The following is a 20,337-nucleotide window of genomic DNA, read 5'->3' on the forward strand; positions in this document are numbered from 1 at the left end:
ACTCTATACAAGTGATATACTGTATATCTATACAACCATGTAAATTTGTATAAACGTACTAAATATTTCCAAAAGTACTTACAAACTGTATAGTATACATACGTGGTTCTAAAAATTTTATTATTTACAGAAATGAATATTTGAAATATGAAATAAAAAATATCCCTTTTTCAAATCTGCTGCAACTGCAAAGCTTTAGTTGTTTTAAAAGTTTGTAACCTAATTCCTGAATGCTGCTTACTGAAATGTTGCTCTAAAAGCTGCTGGTACACAAGTGCCCAAGGTACACTGAAATCAAAATGAATATTTGGAGGTATTCCTCATTAAGCTTCCCTAACGCAATCCTATCATAAGATGTTGCAAAATACCTATGGTTGCAATCACACTAGACTACTTCACTCTTCATCTTGTGTTGGAAAAACAAAAAACATGAGGCATCAGATATTCACCAATAGTTATAATTTTCAACCACCTCCCCAAGCATATTTCATCAATCATGAATATATAACATAAAAAAGTGTCAGAAAAAACACCAGCAAGACCTGAGATTATGTATTTAGTTCATCCTGTAATCCTTAGTTTACCTATTGCTGAGAAAAAGTGGTAAATGAAAACTATACCTTTCTTCTCTTCTAAAAATAAAAAGCATGTTACTTCCTGCTCTACAAACTACTACAAGCCTAACAACTAAGTGTGCTTGTAATTCAAAACAAGAGGATTAAAGAGTAATTTTTCTTTTTATACAATATAACCTTCATAATCACAAAGATAATCGGTGGGTTTGTAGTTCAATCAGCATGAGCTGAAAGTACTCAATCCCCTTGGTAAACTACAACAAAATTAACTAAATTACTGAAGCATTTCCTTGATAACATATTTTTCAAGTGCTTCCATCATATCTGAGAATCAAAATCATATGAGAAGAATTACCAAGTGGTACACCAAACATAAGAGTTATTTAATTCTGAAGCTGCTCCTTTCAGCAACTCATACCCACCACTAACAATTATGTCTAAACTATAGTGGAAAAACTTAAGCAATAAAAAACTCTACTATTACATGAACCTATCCCTGCTCAGGTGACATTGAATATAGTTCATAATAACTGTCTGATGACATTTTTCAAATTACTTACATCACTAAACAAACTTAGGCCAAGTTTGTTATATTATTAAACTACACATTTATTTACACATTAATTCATACTAAATGCAATAAAAAAAAATGTCTTTACAAATAAATCACCGAGATAACACATAAAAAGAACAAACCACCATTCAAAATCCTGGGTAATGCATGATATTTACCTCAGCTTTACTTTCAGCGACATCTGTCATAATCTTATTGTACATTGAATTCATCTGCTGAATTCATGCCCCAATGCATGTCTTTTTAATATCTTTCTGTAACACTGTGCCTAATGCTAATGCAAACATAACTGGTCACAACAAATAAACATTATTCATAAGCTTCTTCAGTTTTCAGATGCATCATAGGTTTATAATACTGATGCAGGTTTCATCACTATTGCAATGCTTCTTCAATTAGTTTCCAGGGTTAAAAACTGTTGCAGTCAAAATACAAGGGTAAAACCAGCTCAAGCTTGATGAATCTATCAATGAATGGTGCAGTCTTGAAAACAAAAATGCAGAAAATTTCAAAGAAAAACTACTGATAGTGAAAATTTGTATAGTTATTGCCAGCTGGTCATGTACAGAGAAAGATTGAAACATCTCCAGTAGTACGAAATTTGAGCTGAAAATATGTTATTACACTAAAGGCTATGGAATTATTATTTGCACTGTAAAACAATGTAGGTGCATTCTAGCACACAGGAAATTCTGTGGAAAGGAAAGGGAAAGAAGACCTGCTGAATCTGTGACCTAAGTTGCAAGGAAATCTTAAGGAGCAACTTTCCACACAAGACGACAAATATGATGGCTCCCACAGTGTACCTGGAATTCATGCTTGAATAAGACATTAGTTGCAAGAGAGATTACCAGTAAGAGTAATATTTGAATATGAAAAATAATCATAAGTTCAAATTAAATTTCACAGAGAAAAATACAGAAAAAATTCAGTATTTATTCTTACATAAAGCATAACTTTCCACGGTACAAAGGGCAAGTTCTCATAAGACTTAACCTTCCTATAAAACATTATGCACCAGAGTAATGACTGACAAGTTAAGGGAAATACTTTCTTGACCTCACCTTACATGGTACGTCACTTATATAAAATTGTAATGTAATATACAAATATACCAAAATAACTACAGTATAAGATACCCCCATCAGATGACAAGATTTTATGACACATGAAAAACTTATGAACACATGGCATGAGTTTATCATTCAAAGCGATATTCTCAGCACACACTTCCTTTTCTCATTTAACTGGCAGGCTAAATACTTATCACTATATTCATGCATTACTTACGGCAATGCTTATTTCATTGCTGTGATTTGCAGTCATAACAAGAAACTGCTGTTAAATCATGGTTAACACATACATAACAGATACACTGTTAAATGTTAACAGTTGTACATTTGTTAAAAAACAAAATTTACATAATGCAAATAATGAAGTATATCCTGAAGGAAGATCAAATCAAGGCATTCAGCATATGTAAAATACTGATACAAAACAATTTCAAACCTTTCTGCTGAGAGTCTGAAATTTTGCACTAATTCACCGCAAATTAAGTAAAAACTGTCATGATTTTTTTTTCTTCAGAACTATCATTTGGTTCAGCTGGACATCATAGGATGACAGAAGGATAGATGGGAGCAAGACAAGGGTGCATGAGTCACCATGCCCATTTAATCTGTTAATGTAGGTGATGAAGAAAAATGTGAGGGTCTTAGAGAGAAGGGCAGGTCTGCAGTCTCTTGGAGGTGGGTGCCTGAGAGGTGAGTCAGTTGTTATTTCAAACTATTTCATTTCCCATGTAGTGAGATAGCACTAGGAACCACAAATGAATGGATAATAGCTTCATTTATTTAAATCCACTATATAGCTGTCATGTATAATGCAAAGAAACCAGAAGTCTCTATACACAATCACACCCCACAGATCATTCCATGGTTTCTCTTGACCAATTTCAGTCATGGTTCAGCTCACAGACAGCAAAATCACACTGTATACCACAGCACTATATGACTTGCTCTAACCCATGCACAACCTTCAACCTCCAACATGTTTAGACCCCAATAACTCATAGCATTTTTCAATCCATCTTCTAGATATCCCCTTCCCCTTGCTCCATCCACTTTAACACATATCTAATCAATCTCTCACTCTTCATCCTATCCACATGTCTAAACCATCTTGGTACATCCTGTTCTGCTCTCTCAATAATACTCAGCTTACCATCACACCTCTCTCTTAAATTGCTACTCCTCATACAATCAACTTTCTTCACACCACACACTGTCCTCAAGCATTTCCTTTCCAAAACATCCACCCCTTTTATTCTTTTGCATCTAGGGCCAGTGATTTGCACCTGCTAGGATTATCATACCATCAAACATACCCTTCTTTGCTGAAACACTTCAGCTCCTATAGTTCCATATGCTGAGGTGTCCATTCAAAGGTATCTAAAACACTACTCTTCAGGTTCTCTCCATTAGAACACATTCAAACCAACTTGTCTTTCCCCCTGCTAAACCTTACAACCTTAATTTCATTCCCATTAACTTCCTCTTCACATTCCTACAGAAAGGTCACTTTCACAAACTCCCATAGAAAAGTCTGTGGGAGCTTACTTTAGATAAGGTAATCTGGTTTTGGTGCACTGTGCAAGACAGCAAGAGAATGGAATTAAACAAATGAGGCCATTCATTGTCTGTTTTTGGTGCTTCCTTGCTACAGCAGGATATGTCACACAAGTATGGGAAAAAAAATTATATAGGTAACTGTCACACAAGTAAGGAAAAAAAAAACCCATAGAGGTGTTACCTAACTTCATCTGCATGAAGCTACACTGCAAATAGAAAGTTACCTTTGGTGAGGTTCTATCACTGTCAGTGAGCAAAAGGAATACAGTCTCATCAAAAGGAATTTCTCAATTCAAAGAGGTCTTATCATTTTCCCCGAGACTAGTTGTTGTGGAGCCTTAAAGCTCCAAAAATTCCTGTAAAGTGTGTCTGTTTGGGGGTTATAAAATTAACTGCATAACTGACTGCCTGCAAATGGAACAATGGAGGTTGATGTGAATCATCTGAGAGAGAGAGAGAGAGAGAGAGAGAGAGAGAGAGAGAGAGAGAGAGAGAGAGAGAGAGAGAGAGAGAGAGAGAGAGAGAGAGAGAGAGAGAGAGAGAGAGAGAGAGAGAGAGAGAGAGAGAGAGAGAGAGAGAGAGAGAGAGAGAGAGAGAGAGAGAGAGAGAGAGAGAGAGAGAGAGAGAGAGAGAGAGAGAGAGAGAGAGAGAGAGAGAGAGAGAGAGAGAGAGAGAGAGAGAGAGAGAGAGAGAGAGAGAGAGAGAGAGAGAGAGAGAGAGAGAGAGAGAGAGAGAGAGAGAGAGAGAGAGAGAGAGAGAGAGAGAGAGAGAGAGAGAGAGAGAGAGAGAGAGAGAGAGAGAGAGAGAGAGAGAGAGAGAGAGAGAGAGAGAGAGAGAGAGAGAGAGAGAGAGAGAGAGAGAGAGAGAGAGAGAGAGAGAGAGAGAGAGAGAGAGAGAGAGAGAGAGAGAGAGAGAGAGAGAGAGAGAGAGAGAGAGAGAGAGAGAGAGAGAGAGAGAGAGAGAGAGAGAGAGAGAGAGAGAGAGAGAGAGAGAGAGAGAGAGAGAGAGAGAGAGCAATAAGCTCTATGAACGTAGAGAGAGAGAGAGAGAGAGAGAGAGAGAGAGAGAGAGAGAGAGAGAGAGAGAGAGAGAGAGAGAGAGAGAGAGAGAGAGGAATAAGGTTCTGGTTGCTCTGTGCAGTTTTTTATATGGAGGGAAAGTGTTTGTCGGGGAAAAGATCAGTATGTCTGAAATAGTTCCAACAGTATTGTACAAATATGAGTCCTGGGTCATACATGCAACAGAATGAAAGAGGATGTACATGATAGAAATGAAATGCCTATAGACAGTATGTGGCATGATGCAGATTGACAGCAAAATGAATGGCAGCATAAGAGAGAGGTATGGTAGTAAGTGGAGTGTGACTGAAAAGGCTGATCAAGGTGTGCTGAAATGGTTGGAACATATGGAAAGGATGGTAAAAAAAAAAAAAAAGGATGCTTAGATGATATCATATCAGAAGCAAAGGAGCTGGAGAGACTGGGAAAATAGGATGGCATGAAAGATGGTTTGGGACTTGAACATCCAGGAGGGTAAGAAGGATGTGGCATTGCCGGTCAGATCTGGCGTCCCCAACTGTGTTTCTCGCACTAGTTACCACAGGAGTCTGATGATGTCTCCTTGGGTAGTTTTTCCAGAGATGGGCTTGCTACACATTACATTTTCTCCAAAATTTTTGAATCTAAATACTATAATCACCAGTGCACTCAACTGGAGAGAACCTATTGAAGCAAACTGCAAAGGAAAAACACATAAATAATAAAAGTTATCAAATCAATGGACTTCCTACGTGTTGAATGTTTTGAGCCGAAGATCTTCACTAGTGCTAAGCAAGTCTTCCACATACTTCACTTGCTTTCTCCTATAATTTTCTGAATTTGTAACAAAATGATTATATCAATTCATGCATTATATAAGAATATACTGAAAAGAATAGTGTAGAAAATATATATGAAAACTGCAATTTACTGTTCTGTTCACCATTTATAAATTGAATACTTTGAACCAAAGTCGAACACAAGCACTTGCACGTTAAATGGCAATCCAACTATAATATTGATTTTTCAAATATGTAAATAATTATCAGTCCTTCCTGACTATATATACAGATCATATATGTTTCAGATTTCACTCTGAGCTTTGCAAGCAGTTAGGGAAACTTTATGGGCAACATATGGTGTGTTACTTGGAGCCTCTTGTCCCTCACCCTTTACTCACACATTGAAAATCATTGAAATAAAATTACCAAAACAAAGATTTGCACAATTTTTCAGTCCCCATTTAAAGAAATATTGCAACAGTAGTATAATGGGGTGCAGTAAGAGAGACAGAGAAACACTTTGATATGAGTGTGAGTGTCAGTGCAAAAAACCTGGAGGAAGTGGAGTGCTTTAGATAAGTAGGACTGGACACAACAGCAGATGGAACTGTGAGAGCTGAAATGAACCATATGGTGGGTGAGGGGGTATGTTGCAAGTGCACAGAGGGGTACTGAAAATGGAGAACACTGTCTGTGAAGGCAAATATTGATATGTTTGATGGTATAGTAGTCCCAAGGGTGCTGAATGGATGTGAGGCATAGGTCCCTAAATGCAAAAGCATGGAAAAGGGTGGATGTGTACAAAATGAAATGCCTTAAGACAATACGTGGGAGGATGGTTGAGTGAGTAAAAAATGACTTAGTGAGACAAAGGTGTGATAGTAAGTGAAGTTTGTTTGAGAGAAATGTGCAAAGTGTGCTGAAATGGTTTGGAAATGTATAGGTGACAAATGAAGAGAGGCTGAATAAGAGGATACATGCATCATTAGTAAAATAATTATGAAGGAGGAAGAAGCATGGGACAATACGAAAGGATGAGGTGAAAGATGATGCAACTCACCAATGCCTAAACATGCAGGAGGTTGAGGCAACCATAGGATAGAGAAAAGTAGAATGATGTCATACAAGGGACAATGTGCTGTCAGTGGGCTAAATCAAGGCATAGGAAGTAGTCAAAAGAAACTTTGGAGAGACTTATGGGGTCTGGCTGTCAGCAGGAGGGCTCTGTTATGGTGCACTGCATATGACAAATAGCGAATTGGATGTGAGCAATCAAATGTTATTTTCTTTGTCTATTCTTAGTACTACCTCACTAAAATGGGAAGTAGCAAATAAGCAGAAAAAAATTGATATACATATGTGTAAGTGTATGCATGTGTTACTGGACTCCTCCTAAATACAGTTACACTGCAAGTACAAAGTCTCTTTCACAATGGTGTATCGCTGTGAATGGACAAAAAAGGTGTATTATCTCAACAAGGAACTTCTCATGCCAAAAAATGTCATCATTTCCCTGCTACTGATTATAACACAGCCTAGAAGCTGTAGGAGTGCTGTAAAATAGTTCCTAGGGAAATCAGAGGGTGTGAAGGAGAGAAAGAGATGAGGGAAGGCTTATGACAGTGAATAAGTTCAGGATGAAAGCACAGTCATTCCTGATGTCATCACTATGAAACAGAGCAAATAACACTGATATCATAGATTTCTTATAATCATGACCATTTCTGTTAAAACAAATTTCAAATATATTCAAACCTAGCTTTTAACCATGTTAACCCAGGTAGAGCTTTCTCCAAATGAATGTAAAAGTAAGCTACATACTCCCAAAATAAGCACTTAATACAGATGGACAGACATTCACAATTCAATTTCTCCATTATTAATATTTTTTTTACCTATTACTTTTAGTATCAAGAGAAATCAGTTCCTTAATACACAACAACCTTTTTATAACATCATTCTGAAGAAATTAACATAAATCACTTACTGAAAAATAAGATCAATGGAAATAAAATTCAATTAGCTGATGACATGAGTACAACAGATCTTCAAGGTATCAATCTCATAAGGAAGACCACTGTTAAAAGTTGATCATAACACTAATAACTTCATAACATGAAGATTCAGTCACATTTATGAAGATTCACTATTGCATCTTACTGAACTCAGTTTCCTGAGCATTAAGGGAGCCCCATAGAAGGGCTCCTGGAGCATGAAGGTACAGATTGAAAATCACTGACGACTGCAGCTTTTCAAAATTACCTTACTTGGTATTCAGCAATGTCTTCTTCCTGATGCAAGTACTGATCACATACACACCTCTTATTTATTGAATGAATAAATACAGCAGTGGTGCATGGAGAATGCTCAGCCTGAAATACCCTGCTGTACACCATAAAACCTAAAGGAAACAGATATATCAACAGAGAAAGGCAGAATTAAAAAGATACATAAGTAGATATAATGGTAAAAAAGATGGAAAATCATATAATAATAATAATAATAATAATAATGATAATAATAATAATGATAATAATAATAATAATAATAATAATAATAATAATAATAATAATAATAATGAAAGGTTTAAATCTTTATGAACATAATATGTGAAGTGTCTGGGGTAAACCATGGAAAGGTTCATGGTGCCTGAATAAGGATAGGGAGCTGTGGTTTTCGTGCATAACACATGACAGCTAGAGACTGAGTGTGAACAACTGTGGCCTTTTTTTGTCTGTATTCCTAGCGCTACCTTCGCTGAAGCAGGGGATAGTGATGCTGTTTTCCTGTGGGGCAGAGTAGCGACAGGAATGGATGAAGGCAAACATGTATAAATAGTATGTGTATATATATGTATGTATGTATGTATGTATGTATGTATATACGTGTATGCATCTACATGAGTATGTGAGTGGGCTGGGCTATTCGTCTGTTTCCTTGCACCGCTGGGGATAGGGGAGAAAGAATACTTCCCACGTATTCCCTGTGTGTCCTCTGTTCTTAACGCTACCTCGCTAATGCAGGAAATGGTGAATAGTATGAAAGAAAGCAAGAAAAGAGAAAAGATATATATTATATATTATATATATATATATATATATATATATATATATATATGTGTGTGTGTGTGTGTGTGTGTGTGTGTGTGTGTGAGTGGATGGGCCACTCTTCGTCTGTTTCCTGACACTACTTGCTGACGCAGGAAACAGCGATTATGTATAATAAAATATATATAAATATGAATTTACTTTCCTACAAAGTAATGATCATGAGGGAATCTCACTAATATATTACAGAGTAAATGAGAAGGTTGAGATGGGTTTAAGAATAAGAGTACTGAAAATATCGCTGTCAATGACAAATTCAAGTAAAAATTATACAATAAAAATTTGGAACTTCTGATTTTAATTAATACTTTTCTTCAGCTTTTCCAAATATGAAGCAGGCAGTGGATATGACCATGAAAGACAGAGTAAAAAATTCAGAAGAACAGTTTTTTCACAATATATGTAAAACAACTAGTAAAGCAGTCTTACATACCTAATTATAATTCTTATTGTTCAAAACTAATCTGTATATTGTAGACTATTTCAGTTAATGTATAGCAGCAACTTTTATCAATCATTTGTCATTCTTTTGTTTGTTTTCTATAAACATTTGAATACCCTGAATGTGTATTATAATACAAATCACAGGTGATATTTGTAATGCTTAAACATTATTTGACAGTAGGATTTTGCTTCATCACCAGTTGTCAAAATATAACCAGTGTATACACATTCATACACTCACTGAGATAAAGCTCATCAACAGGTCATTCACCCAAACTGAGACAACTGAGATAACAGCAAGTCTTAGACAAAGTTTGTTCAATAACACACTCAGATTCCAGGGGGTTATTGGCATTCAACTGCTTTAAAAGTACATTTCCACGAGCTCTACAAAATCTGCATGTTCTTTGTAAAACAGCTATATCAAACTGAAACCAACTTCAGTAGGTTTATGTATGGGAAATTAAAATACTGGATGCCCCCTAAAATCCAGGTTCTAGATTTCCAGTAGCAGACAACACACTGAGAATCCTGAATTTTCTTTCTGGTAAAGATCAGCATCAAGATTTATACAAATCTGGTCACTTCTATTTTCAGTACTCTTGAAGGATCATGTAGTTGTAGGTTTGCTAACTCTTCAGATGTCATCCAGGGCTGGCAGCCAGAAGGCCTGTGGACACAAATTTTTATTAGCCAGAAAGCGAGTTTCAGCTTTTAATCATTATTCTTTACTTTCTAAAGATTTCAACAAAATCGTGAGAAAAATCAAGTGATGTAGAAAGTTTAAGGGTTTTCTTTCTTCCCTTACAGGTACAATAAATACCGACAGAAGCTCATACTCTAAAGAGTAGCATTAAATATTATAAATGTCATAAAAGGCTTTGGTGAAAATCCATATGAGCCATGATATTTTATTTCAAAGAGCAGCATTATCAAAAATGTCATAAAAGGCTTTGGCTAAAATCCATGTGAACTATTTCTAACATATTTACTACATTACAGGTAAGAAAATCTCTTATCTGTAAATTACTGATGATCCAGGAATCTCTCCTAAGCATACTATAATTTACAACTAATATTTAGATCAACTTTGGTTTTAGGACATCATTTTAGTTCAATTTTCCTAAACTACGACTTACTGACAAAATGACAAAATATGTCATTAATTATGCATAAGAAGTTAATTTAATAATAAAACAAAATGTGTTCCCAGGATGCAGATATCACTGACAAGTATTTAACAGTCTAAGACATCTACCTACCCTCCCTAGCCAAACCTGCACATCTAAGAGGGCTGCACATAAACTTCAAAAATTTGAAGAATTTAGAAATTCATTTGATAATGACCATATTTTGCAAAGTTCAAGCCCTTTGAATGTGAAAAAAATCATTGTTCAATCATGGAAATGTTAATTAATCATCTGTCTAGCTGTACACATGTACAGGCTGTACAAATCTCAATAGATTTAGGGAAGTATGAATAAATGGGCACATACTGCTACTTTAATTAATAACCTGCAGGAAATGGATTAACTCTTTGTCAATCAACTTCAGTAAACTCCATTTACATGTTAGTAGTAATCAAAGATAGACAATTATCTATCAATATTCACATACTATTGCTACACAAAAATTAATTTGTAACTTTGATGCATCTATCTTACTCTTTTCTTTTAGGAAGAATCCCAAAACATTAACCTGGAAAAACTTTTGATCTCATTAAAGATTAAATGACTCAGATTATCTGTAAAATCTGACACATGAAGGATATCTTTTTTAAACAGCTCATCTTTTCCATTTAGCAAGGATGCATTAGGATCTGAACCTTTAAGGACAAGTACTCACCTTCCTAATTTTAGAAAGTAATGATATGGAAGGAGAATTTATAGCCCCTTACTCTGGACCCTCTTAGCTGTCTTCTATAAAATGTAAGAGATAGGTGGGTAGTATTCTTTCTCCCCTATCCTTAAGAATACTAATATATAAACAAAACAAAAAACATTTGATATGCATAATGACTCACACATGTTAAACATGCTTGGCAAGAAATGGACAACATTTTCTCTCTGATGTGGTATCTTAAGAATGTAAGGGACAATCTATACTATGAACATCTCAAGAAAATCAGGGATAGGACATTTTATTCCTCAGTATATCCATTGAGGAAGCACTGGTCTTCCTCACCCTCCATAAACCACTCAACCATGGTTGTGGCAGCTTGCTCATTTTAGACCCATCCACAGACAGTTAGAGACCACTACAAAAATAACATAATCAACTCACCCATCGATGATGGCAGCTCATACTTTGCAGACTGTAGGTGATAATGTAAAAGCAGTCACAGCTGGTAGAAATTTTTTTTTTGAAAGAAGGGAGGTGAAAGCCAGGATGGTTAGGAAAAACCAAGAAAAAATTTTCATGGGACACTCCCTCAGAGATAAGAGGGTCTTCAATTTTCTAAACCTATACTGCCTGTCCTGCAATTATGCATATCAACATGAAGGAGAGGGGCTTGAAGAAAAGTTTTCAGGTAAGAGGACTAAAGCTAAATGTGAAAATAAATATCTTAAAAGATGATTCAGTGACACATTGGGATTTGTCTTTTCTGGAGGAGGAATTCCTAGACCTAAGCAGATCCACAATGTCTCAAGAAATGCATGATCTGATGAAGATGGAAGATGAGTGCCAGACTCCTTTTCCTTGATTTCATCCAACTAAAGGTCTCTGAAGAGTGCTAAGGTATAGGCCACTTTACTCATCTCATGTGGTCTTGCACATAGCCCACAGTGAGCCAATAAATCGAGTCTCAATCCACAAACAGTTATTCCTTGCTGAAACGAGTGTTTCATAATTCATAATCTGTGGTGATGACCAAAAGGCCTCTAAAGGATGAAGTCTTCCAAACAAGAATGATAATGGGTCTGTGTCTATATTCAATAGTTTCATTCTTAACCACAAAAGTAAGGTAAGGATTTGTCTTAACCCAAAAGATACAGTCTTCATAGAGAAGGTTCTTGTGTTTGGAATCAGTATGAATTTCAAAAACTCTGATCCCAAAGCCTAGGACTATCAAGAAGAGTGTTTATAAGATGATTATGAGCTAAAGTACCACAGAACTATTAAACTGTAAAAGATCTGGGACCTTCAAAAAGCTCTCACTTGGGCTGCTGGGAAGAAGCAATCAGTTCCCTAATAAATATCAGATTAGTTTATCCCTAACTGAGCCTGTCAGAATACTAATAAAACCCCAGAGATGTGTTCTAGGAGGGCACTCTTATTGAAGCAAATACTGTTTCTAGCCATATTCTAGAAGTATAACCTAGGCCTGCAGGAACTTCTCTTTCACAAAATTTGGTTCTAGGGTAATTCTGATATGTACAAAAATTTTTCTTTTTTCAATACATGTCCACCATTTCCCACATCAGCAAGGTTGTGCCAAGAACAGACAAAAAGGCCTTATTTGCTCCTATTCACTCTCTACTTTAGCTGCCATGTGCAATGCACTGAAACCACAACCAGAACCCCAACTCTGCCTGCATGAGGTTACATCACCAGTGGAAAATCACCCTCAAGAAGGCTGTATCATGGCGAGTGTAATCTCATAAAAAACTTTATCACTAAAGGAGTCCACATTTTACTGCTACTGAATTCAAGTAATGCTGCTTTGGCTTGCAGCAGCCTAAGGAAAGAGGTCTGGGATAAGACTAGAACTTTTTCATTACAAAAATGTCATAGAAAATAGCAAAAATGTACGAAAGAAAAGAGTGAGTTAGCTGCCTCACCCACGGCTAAGTGGTCAATAAAGAGGGGGAGGTCAAGTGTTTCCTCACCATTTGTGCTGAAGATTAGATGGTCCAACAAAATGTCTCTCATGCTCATGCAAAAGACTGCAAATGAGAAAAATGTCTTATCAATTCAGTAACTTACCATATTAGTACATCCTGAGGCTAGCATCATGTATTTTGGGTTAAACTGAACACATTGTACAGGCCCTGTGTGATCAGCATTCAGCACACATACCTGCAATAGACAAAACAGATACTAATACACCTCTTCTTATTAGCGATAGATTGCACTCATTGGAGAAAAAAAAATTTTGAACATAATCCAGCAACTTCTACTGTACTACTATAACAGTTTACATGTTCTTGACCAACTTATCATTTACCATACATTCTATTCGCCCATAACATCCAAGACTTTCATCCCTGGACCTTTCTAATAAGGTCCATATCCCTCTCACATCTTTATTACTCCTTTTACCCATCCTCTTAATTTAAACAACACAGAAGTTATCTATTTCTACTGCTTTCCTTTCTTTTTTACCCAGCCTGACCTATTTAACTTTAGTGTCACATCCAAACATCAGTTTGCAAGCTTCTTGCATACTTTATACTCAATCTATTCCAATTCACCAGAGCTTTCAATGCACTTCCAATTTTTCTCTCTTGAATGACTCTATTTTCAATTCCAATTCTCCCATTACCATCCTTACTGAATTTTATACCTAAATATGAAGCTCATCCAAAAATTCCATTTTTTTACCATACAGATTGGTAATCCTGTTGAAGTCTTTGGGGGTCTTCATCCCCACTCTCTGGGCTGGGCCCTGGCTGTTGGATTTTGTTGTTGGTTGCAAGCTGTTGGAAACCATAGCCTTAGGTCTACATAGTCCCCACAGCCTGACCGGTCTGGTATATTTTATATGTGCTTGTCCAGTGCACCCACAAACTTTCCTACTTTGCATCCTATCCAGTTTCTGATAGTAGCTGGCAAGGTGCAAAAGAGTCTTGTGCCCTGGATGTTTAAGGTGTTTTACTACTCCCATCGCAGAAAGAAAAAGGTAAGTTGAAAAGAATGAAAACTTTTTCTCTCTAGGGAGGTGTCCTGTGGGTTGTGAGAGATTCTCTAAGATCCCAGGCCTCCACCTTTCTCTTTAGGGTTGGTTTGTCCTGCTACCTGGGAGACCATACCAACAGGGCGAAGGGTTAAAGAAAAACTTCTATAGCAACATAAGACTATGGAAAAAAGGCTACTTTAAGGTATTCTACAGGGCATCAGCAAACCTCTGTTTTATTGAAAAGCCCAGCACCATGTATGGTTAATTCTCAATATCTGGGATAGGGTATTTTTCAACAAAAGAGCTGAGAAATGCCAATACCTTTTGATCTTTCTATGGAAAGGCTCCTCAGAAAGGACAGAGTGAAAGCAACCTTTCTGACATCATGGGCTCTAATATACAAGCCAGGTTCAGCAAAGAAAAAAGTCTTAATTCAAGATGAGATGTTTCTTGCTCAGAGAATTTTCAAGTTTCATGGATAATCAAAAAGGTGTTCCTTTCACAGAGTCTTGTGATCTTAATTAACTCTCAAATCTACTTGGGCATAAGGCAAGACGTTTTTCCTACAAGTTATAAACTCTCAGGTCTTCCTAAAAGCAGTCAATAACACTGTTTACCTCTTCTACACTCATGTCATGAAATAAAAAGCAATACAAAAGCAATGAAAAATTCTTACCTTATATCCTGTTTCAGCATTCCAAACATGTACTCTACCATCTGTGGAACCACTGAAAATGAACTGTGAGTCTGGACTGAAGGATGCCTCAAGTGGGATGCCCTTGTTGTTTAGGTGACCCTATGAGTACATCAAGAATTACATTAAAAATAAGTATCTAGGAACTATTGCCTTTTTCCCAAATTGAAAACAGCAGGGTGAGTAATGAGTCCTTCCTTAACATTTCAGTGACAAGTCATATTCATATGAACCAATATCGACTCATGAGTAATACTTAAAGCAACTTCTAAATAATCCAGCATGTTAGCTTGATTATCAAAGATATAAAGCAAATGATGATTGCCTGTACTAAAAAACAGATAACACACACACACACACACACAAAAGAAAAGTAAGTGGCAACCAAAAATACTATAAAGGAGAAAGGAAAGATAAGAAAATGCAGAGTAAGCTTAAAGGTACAATAAAACCATATAGTATACAGATAGGAAAACAAAATCCTTGAAAAGATAGTACATTTATGAGATGGCAAGTAGCTCTCTAGTGCATGTATAATTAGAAAAGAAATCTACAGATGACAACTGCTGAATTACTTGATAATAGAAAATAAAAATCATTCACTAAACTTTTTATAGTCTTGATAACTATCTTACTTACAGCAAAGGTTTTCAAAGGTGTTCCCTGGAAAGCATCAACTAATCTGATGACAGAACCATTCGTTGAAACAAGTATTGTCTTGCCATCTGGGCTAAACTTGATGCCTGTCCAGTCACATTCCTTTTCCATAGATAACTGAAAAGTGCTGAATGGGCCTTTGTCAAACGATCTGAAAAATCGTAGTAATCATAAGTATGTATGGATGCCTAAAAGCTAAACACAGCTTATCACTACAGTATAAAACATAATGTTGCAATTTCTTGCAAAACTACAAAATAAATGAAAAAGGCTCTTTAAATAATTGTTAGTACAATTACTTCAATTTATCCAAAACAAGAAAAGGAAACACATAATCAAGTAAATGCAAATAAGAGTAGGCTAATATGTTGGAGGAAGGGGTAAGACTAAATGGTTTAAGTGCAAGTTTGAATGAGGAAGACCTGGAGGAAGTGGAGTACCTGGGAATGAATGTAGCAGCAGATGGAATCAGGGGGTGTCTTTGGCCTTAAATGTCAATGAAATTAAGAGGGTGGTCATGATGGAAATTAAATGCCTGAGGATATGTGGCACAAAATGGGTCCTTACACAACACAAGATGGCATCAAGAATTCCAGGATGTATTAAGTACAATGACACTAAACAATATAAAACAATCTTCATTTTGTCAAATAAACAAATATCAATGGTACTTGTCTTTCACATAAGAAAGTTGCATATGCTGTCATTTCGCTTCTACAAAAATTTCAACTAATCAAAATTCAATAACGTGTCTTAATTAAGGTTTTATTTCCAAGTTTTAAAATTAAATTCTTTAACTGCAAATGCACTTTAAGTAAACTTTTCATACCTTTTAATGAGTACAAAAACAACTTTATAACTAATATCACCTTTCACAAAATGCTCATTTCTCTTTCATATGTTATTTCACAATGAAATACTAGCACACTAAAAATGCAACTAGAGCATCTGTCAACAACTATGCAACAAAACTCACTCCCAATGGTAATTCTGCAAATCAAGACTTTGAAAATGTAAAGTTTAAGTGTGAAACAGAGAAACTGTATTGTTTGATTGTTATTCAGTAGCATCCCTATTCAACCATTTGCTCACCATCTGGTATCTAACAGTCAGCATTCTGTGCTACAATTTCATAAAACTTTGTTTTACCCTTAGTTTTTGAAGACACATATTTAATATGTAAATCGGTATTCTAAGAACATTCTGCATGACAGAATAAAAGGGGGACTGAAATATCTTATTCAATGACCAACACAATTATCTATCTACTTGAAATAATACTGCAAATATTACTAATACTCATAATAGAAATGTTAGAACTGTGTAAGCTGGAGAGTTATTAAGATTCAAATAATAAGTAAATCTCAGATATCAAACAGAAATTTACTTCAGTTAACATCTCACCTTAAATCATACAATTTGATCATTTCAGAGTTGATCCCTGCAGCGAAAATCAGTCCCTCAGGATCAAAAGCAGCTACAGGACGCCCACCAACATGCATCATTCCTTGGCAGTTGGGTGAACGAAGGTCCCAAAGTCTGAGAGACTTGTCCAGTGACCCAGAGATGAAAGTGTCATCAATGGGACTCATACTCAGAGTTATCACTCTGGATGATGGAAGAACAATAAAAATTTAGTGTCTGGATGATGGAAGAGCATAAAAAATTTAGTATATCTCCCAGCCTAGTTCAATTTCATCATAAAACATATATGTCTACATTTTCATTATTAAAACTGCTAAGCTAGAGGGGAATAAAGAAAACTCACTTCTTTGTATGTCCAGGGAAGTATCTGATATATTTGTTGTCATGTAAAGACAAGTACCTGATGGTGTCTGGAAAACAGTATATAAACTTACAGTAAGAATTAGTACTAGAACAAATAAATATCAATATATATATATATATATATATATATATATATATATATATATATATATATATATATATACAGTATTCCATTCACATTCAGTTTCAGGTGAACTATCTAGTATTACAAGACTTTAAAGGCAACAGATTTTACTTCATACAAAAAGTCATATCATTACAGCAAAAGATAAATGCAAATGGCCCGCACCATCAATTTTAGTGGAACTGTAGATCGCTGAGTTTTTAGCGTGTGTGAAATGGATGAGGTCAACTCCATATTTCTTACTATTCAATGTTCGCTTAGATCTGTGGAATAAAAAAAGTTAAGAAACATATTCAGAGACTTCCTCAAGGATTGGATACTCTTCATAAAGTAGTACAAAGTCAGTAAGAAAATCATTTATGCATATAAAGCATACAAACTCAAATGAACACTTTATGGTGACTAAGTGAAACAGCAAATGAAATTTACTGCATTCACTGCTGTACAGCAAAGTGGACATATGAGAGATATCTGGACAAATGCTGCAAGTGATACACACCAGATATCCATCAAATTACCTCTAGCTCTGTTTTCCCTTGCATAATATAAATCAAGTCTACTTACGAATCACTTTTATAGAATAGGGATCCCAGCCAAAAATCTGAAAGTTGGAATGAATTTGCTTCTTAAAGACAATAAATCTACATATGTTTTGTGTGCCCTACTAGTAAATGAAATCCACATCTGTAACAAATAGTTGTGACAAGATGAGATGTAAGTCAAGAAATAGAAGATGGACTAAATTTGAAAGGAATGAGGTATGTCTATTGAATGAACAAAGAGTAGTTTATGTACTGTGATTCTGAGATCTTTACTATAATGATATAAGAGTGATGGTGAGAAGGGCTATAAAGACTTAAGGAAAGTGGAAATGATTAGCGTAAAAAGTGAAACACAAATAAATCAACAGAAGCTATGAAAACCTAACTTCCCCTAACAGCCTAGATTTGTAGTAGAAATATACAAGTGTTGATGTGGTGTGTTGTTGGGGGCAGTATGGAATGCCTACTTGTCTGCAGGCCCATCAAGAAAGTGAAGAAACTGGGGCAAAATCCCCAGGATCCTAAGTACTTATGTGGGCCCTGAAGGAGATGAAATAAAAAAAATATTAATATAGTAATTAATTAAACAAGCAGATATATAGGTAGGAAACAAATTTCATTAAAGATTATCAAAGACTATAATTTTTTGTAGTTTTTCCCTCAAAGGGATCCCATGCCCCCTCTCCAAAGCAGCCCTAAGGGGTCATAATATGCCAACAGTTCCCCAGGACCTGCATCAGCTCTTGCCAATTCTGCTAGTCTGGAAGCTGGGCACTGGATGAATGAGAACTGATATCTCACCTAAAAACTTCATACACAGAATAATCAATGTAAATTCATAGACTAAGAACAATGAAACAGATGATAAATGTAAAACCCTCTGTTAAGCTATATAATTCTGATCAACCCCATGTAAATGGATCTAGAATCTTAATAGTAATTAAATGACAAACAAGAATGCTTAGTTTTATGCAGCTTCAACAGTATACAGAGAAAATAAAATTTGGCAGGAGGGTTGGATTATGCACTACATTGGCAAGATTTTGTCTCAAGAATAAACAACTCATCAGCTTTGCCAAGGAAATGACTAATCTAAACTTGCAAATTCAAGATTCACTCTAGCAAACCAGCAATCATCTTGTACCCAAATAATGTGGCAGTGTGCTGTATACAAGCTATGTAACATCTCATTATACCCAACAATACCTGTCAGGCTGGAAACTATCTAACACCTTCCCTTAATAGAATTGTTTCTTCACCACAGAGCTGTCAAAACATATATTTTTTATCAAATTATTAATGCCTGGAGATGATCTCTGAATAACGGCAGACTACTGGTATAGAAGTACTAGAATTCCTCAAGTTATTTCATGAATGACGACAGTAGTGTTGCCCAACCCATACGAAATGAAGTCTGGTCCTTCATACATCCACTGCAGCTTCTGACCAAAGAAATCAATATCAAAACTAACCTACAAGGATATGAGAAGAGGCCCATTAATATGTCATATGTTCGGAGACTAATAATTAAGCAAAAGGGTTTGTGTATCCCATACTTACGTGCCCTTCTCACAATCATAAATCACGATCTGGTCATCATCACTAGATGTTACCAGCAGATCTCCACTGGGCGAGAAATCAATGTTATTTATGCGCTCTGTGTTGTCGCGGAAAAGCTTTGCCACCCTGAAGGACCTAACGACGTGATCTACCAGCTTCATTGTCAACAGAACAAGAATAATGTGGCGTTAGGTTATCATGAGCATTGGCTGAAATCGGCTTTTGTTGTCATTTCTCGTGCTGGGTGCGTTCACTTTGGATAGGGTGGAGCTGGCCTCTGATTGGTGGAAATTTGCTGCTCTCTGATTGGTAGCTTCCGGTCTATACTTTCATTGGTGGACATATTTCATGGAGAAATATTATGGACCACCTTCCTAGTAATAATCCGAAAGCAATCATTTCTGATATATTTTTTCAAAGATATATAAATGTTAGGGATTATAAAGTCGACACTCTAATCATTCTTTTCAACATCAGATGTTCAATATGGAAACGCCCTGGCCTTAATGAAGAAGATAAAACATTTATGAATGTAATTCATTCGTGTGGAAAGAACCTAAACATTTCTAGATGAAAAAAGAAATCTCATACAACGTCTAATTTCCTGATAATAATGAATGAACTTTGGCGGTTGGCTGAATGTTCTGTGCTCAGTTGCCAAGCCGTTCGATATCTAAGCAAGTAAACAAACGAAACCATGACCTCTGATTGGCTGCCTACCATACTGAACTCCCCTGAACGCGACCAGGGGAGGGTGGGAATTTTAAACCTTGCCTTTATAATGAGATTATATCCGGGTTTTGTTACCAAAATTCCTCGTTGAGGGTGCAATCTCCGCATTATGTTCCTAAGATGATTTTGGACAGTGCACATGTATCTAGGCAATTATAAAGGAGGGTGCAGCTTGTGCTGGGGCGTTAAAGTTTAAATAATTCTATATGGATGTCCTAATGATTGAGACGACACACGATATCTCACATCAC

General features: G+C 36.0%; 1 protein-coding gene across 1 annotated transcript; it reads right to left on the reverse strand.

Moving 5' to 3' along the window:
* Positions 1 to 7,500: 7,500 nt before the first annotated feature.
* LOC139765919 (WD repeat-containing protein 82-like) lies at positions 7,501 to 19,633 on the reverse strand. The gene is made up of 8 exons (XM_071693880.1): positions 19,355 to 19,633; positions 17,418 to 17,515; positions 17,109 to 17,175; positions 16,745 to 16,948; positions 15,323 to 15,491; positions 14,666 to 14,785; positions 13,077 to 13,169; positions 7,501 to 9,819 (listed from the first exon to the last, which is right to left on the reverse strand). The coding sequence occupies exons 1-8, from the start codon at positions 19,513 to 19,515 to the stop codon at positions 9,787 to 9,789; spliced, it is 945 nt and encodes a 314-aa protein (XP_071549981.1). The 5' UTR covers positions 19,516 to 19,633; the 3' UTR covers positions 7,501 to 9,786.
* Positions 19,634 to 20,337: the final 704 nt, after the last annotated feature.

The sequence above is a fragment of the Panulirus ornatus genome, chromosome 56, assembly GCF_036320965.1.
Source record: "Panulirus ornatus isolate Po-2019 chromosome 56, ASM3632096v1, whole genome shotgun sequence".
In the NCBI taxonomy this organism is placed as follows: domain Eukaryota; kingdom Metazoa; phylum Arthropoda; class Malacostraca; order Decapoda; family Palinuridae; genus Panulirus; species Panulirus ornatus.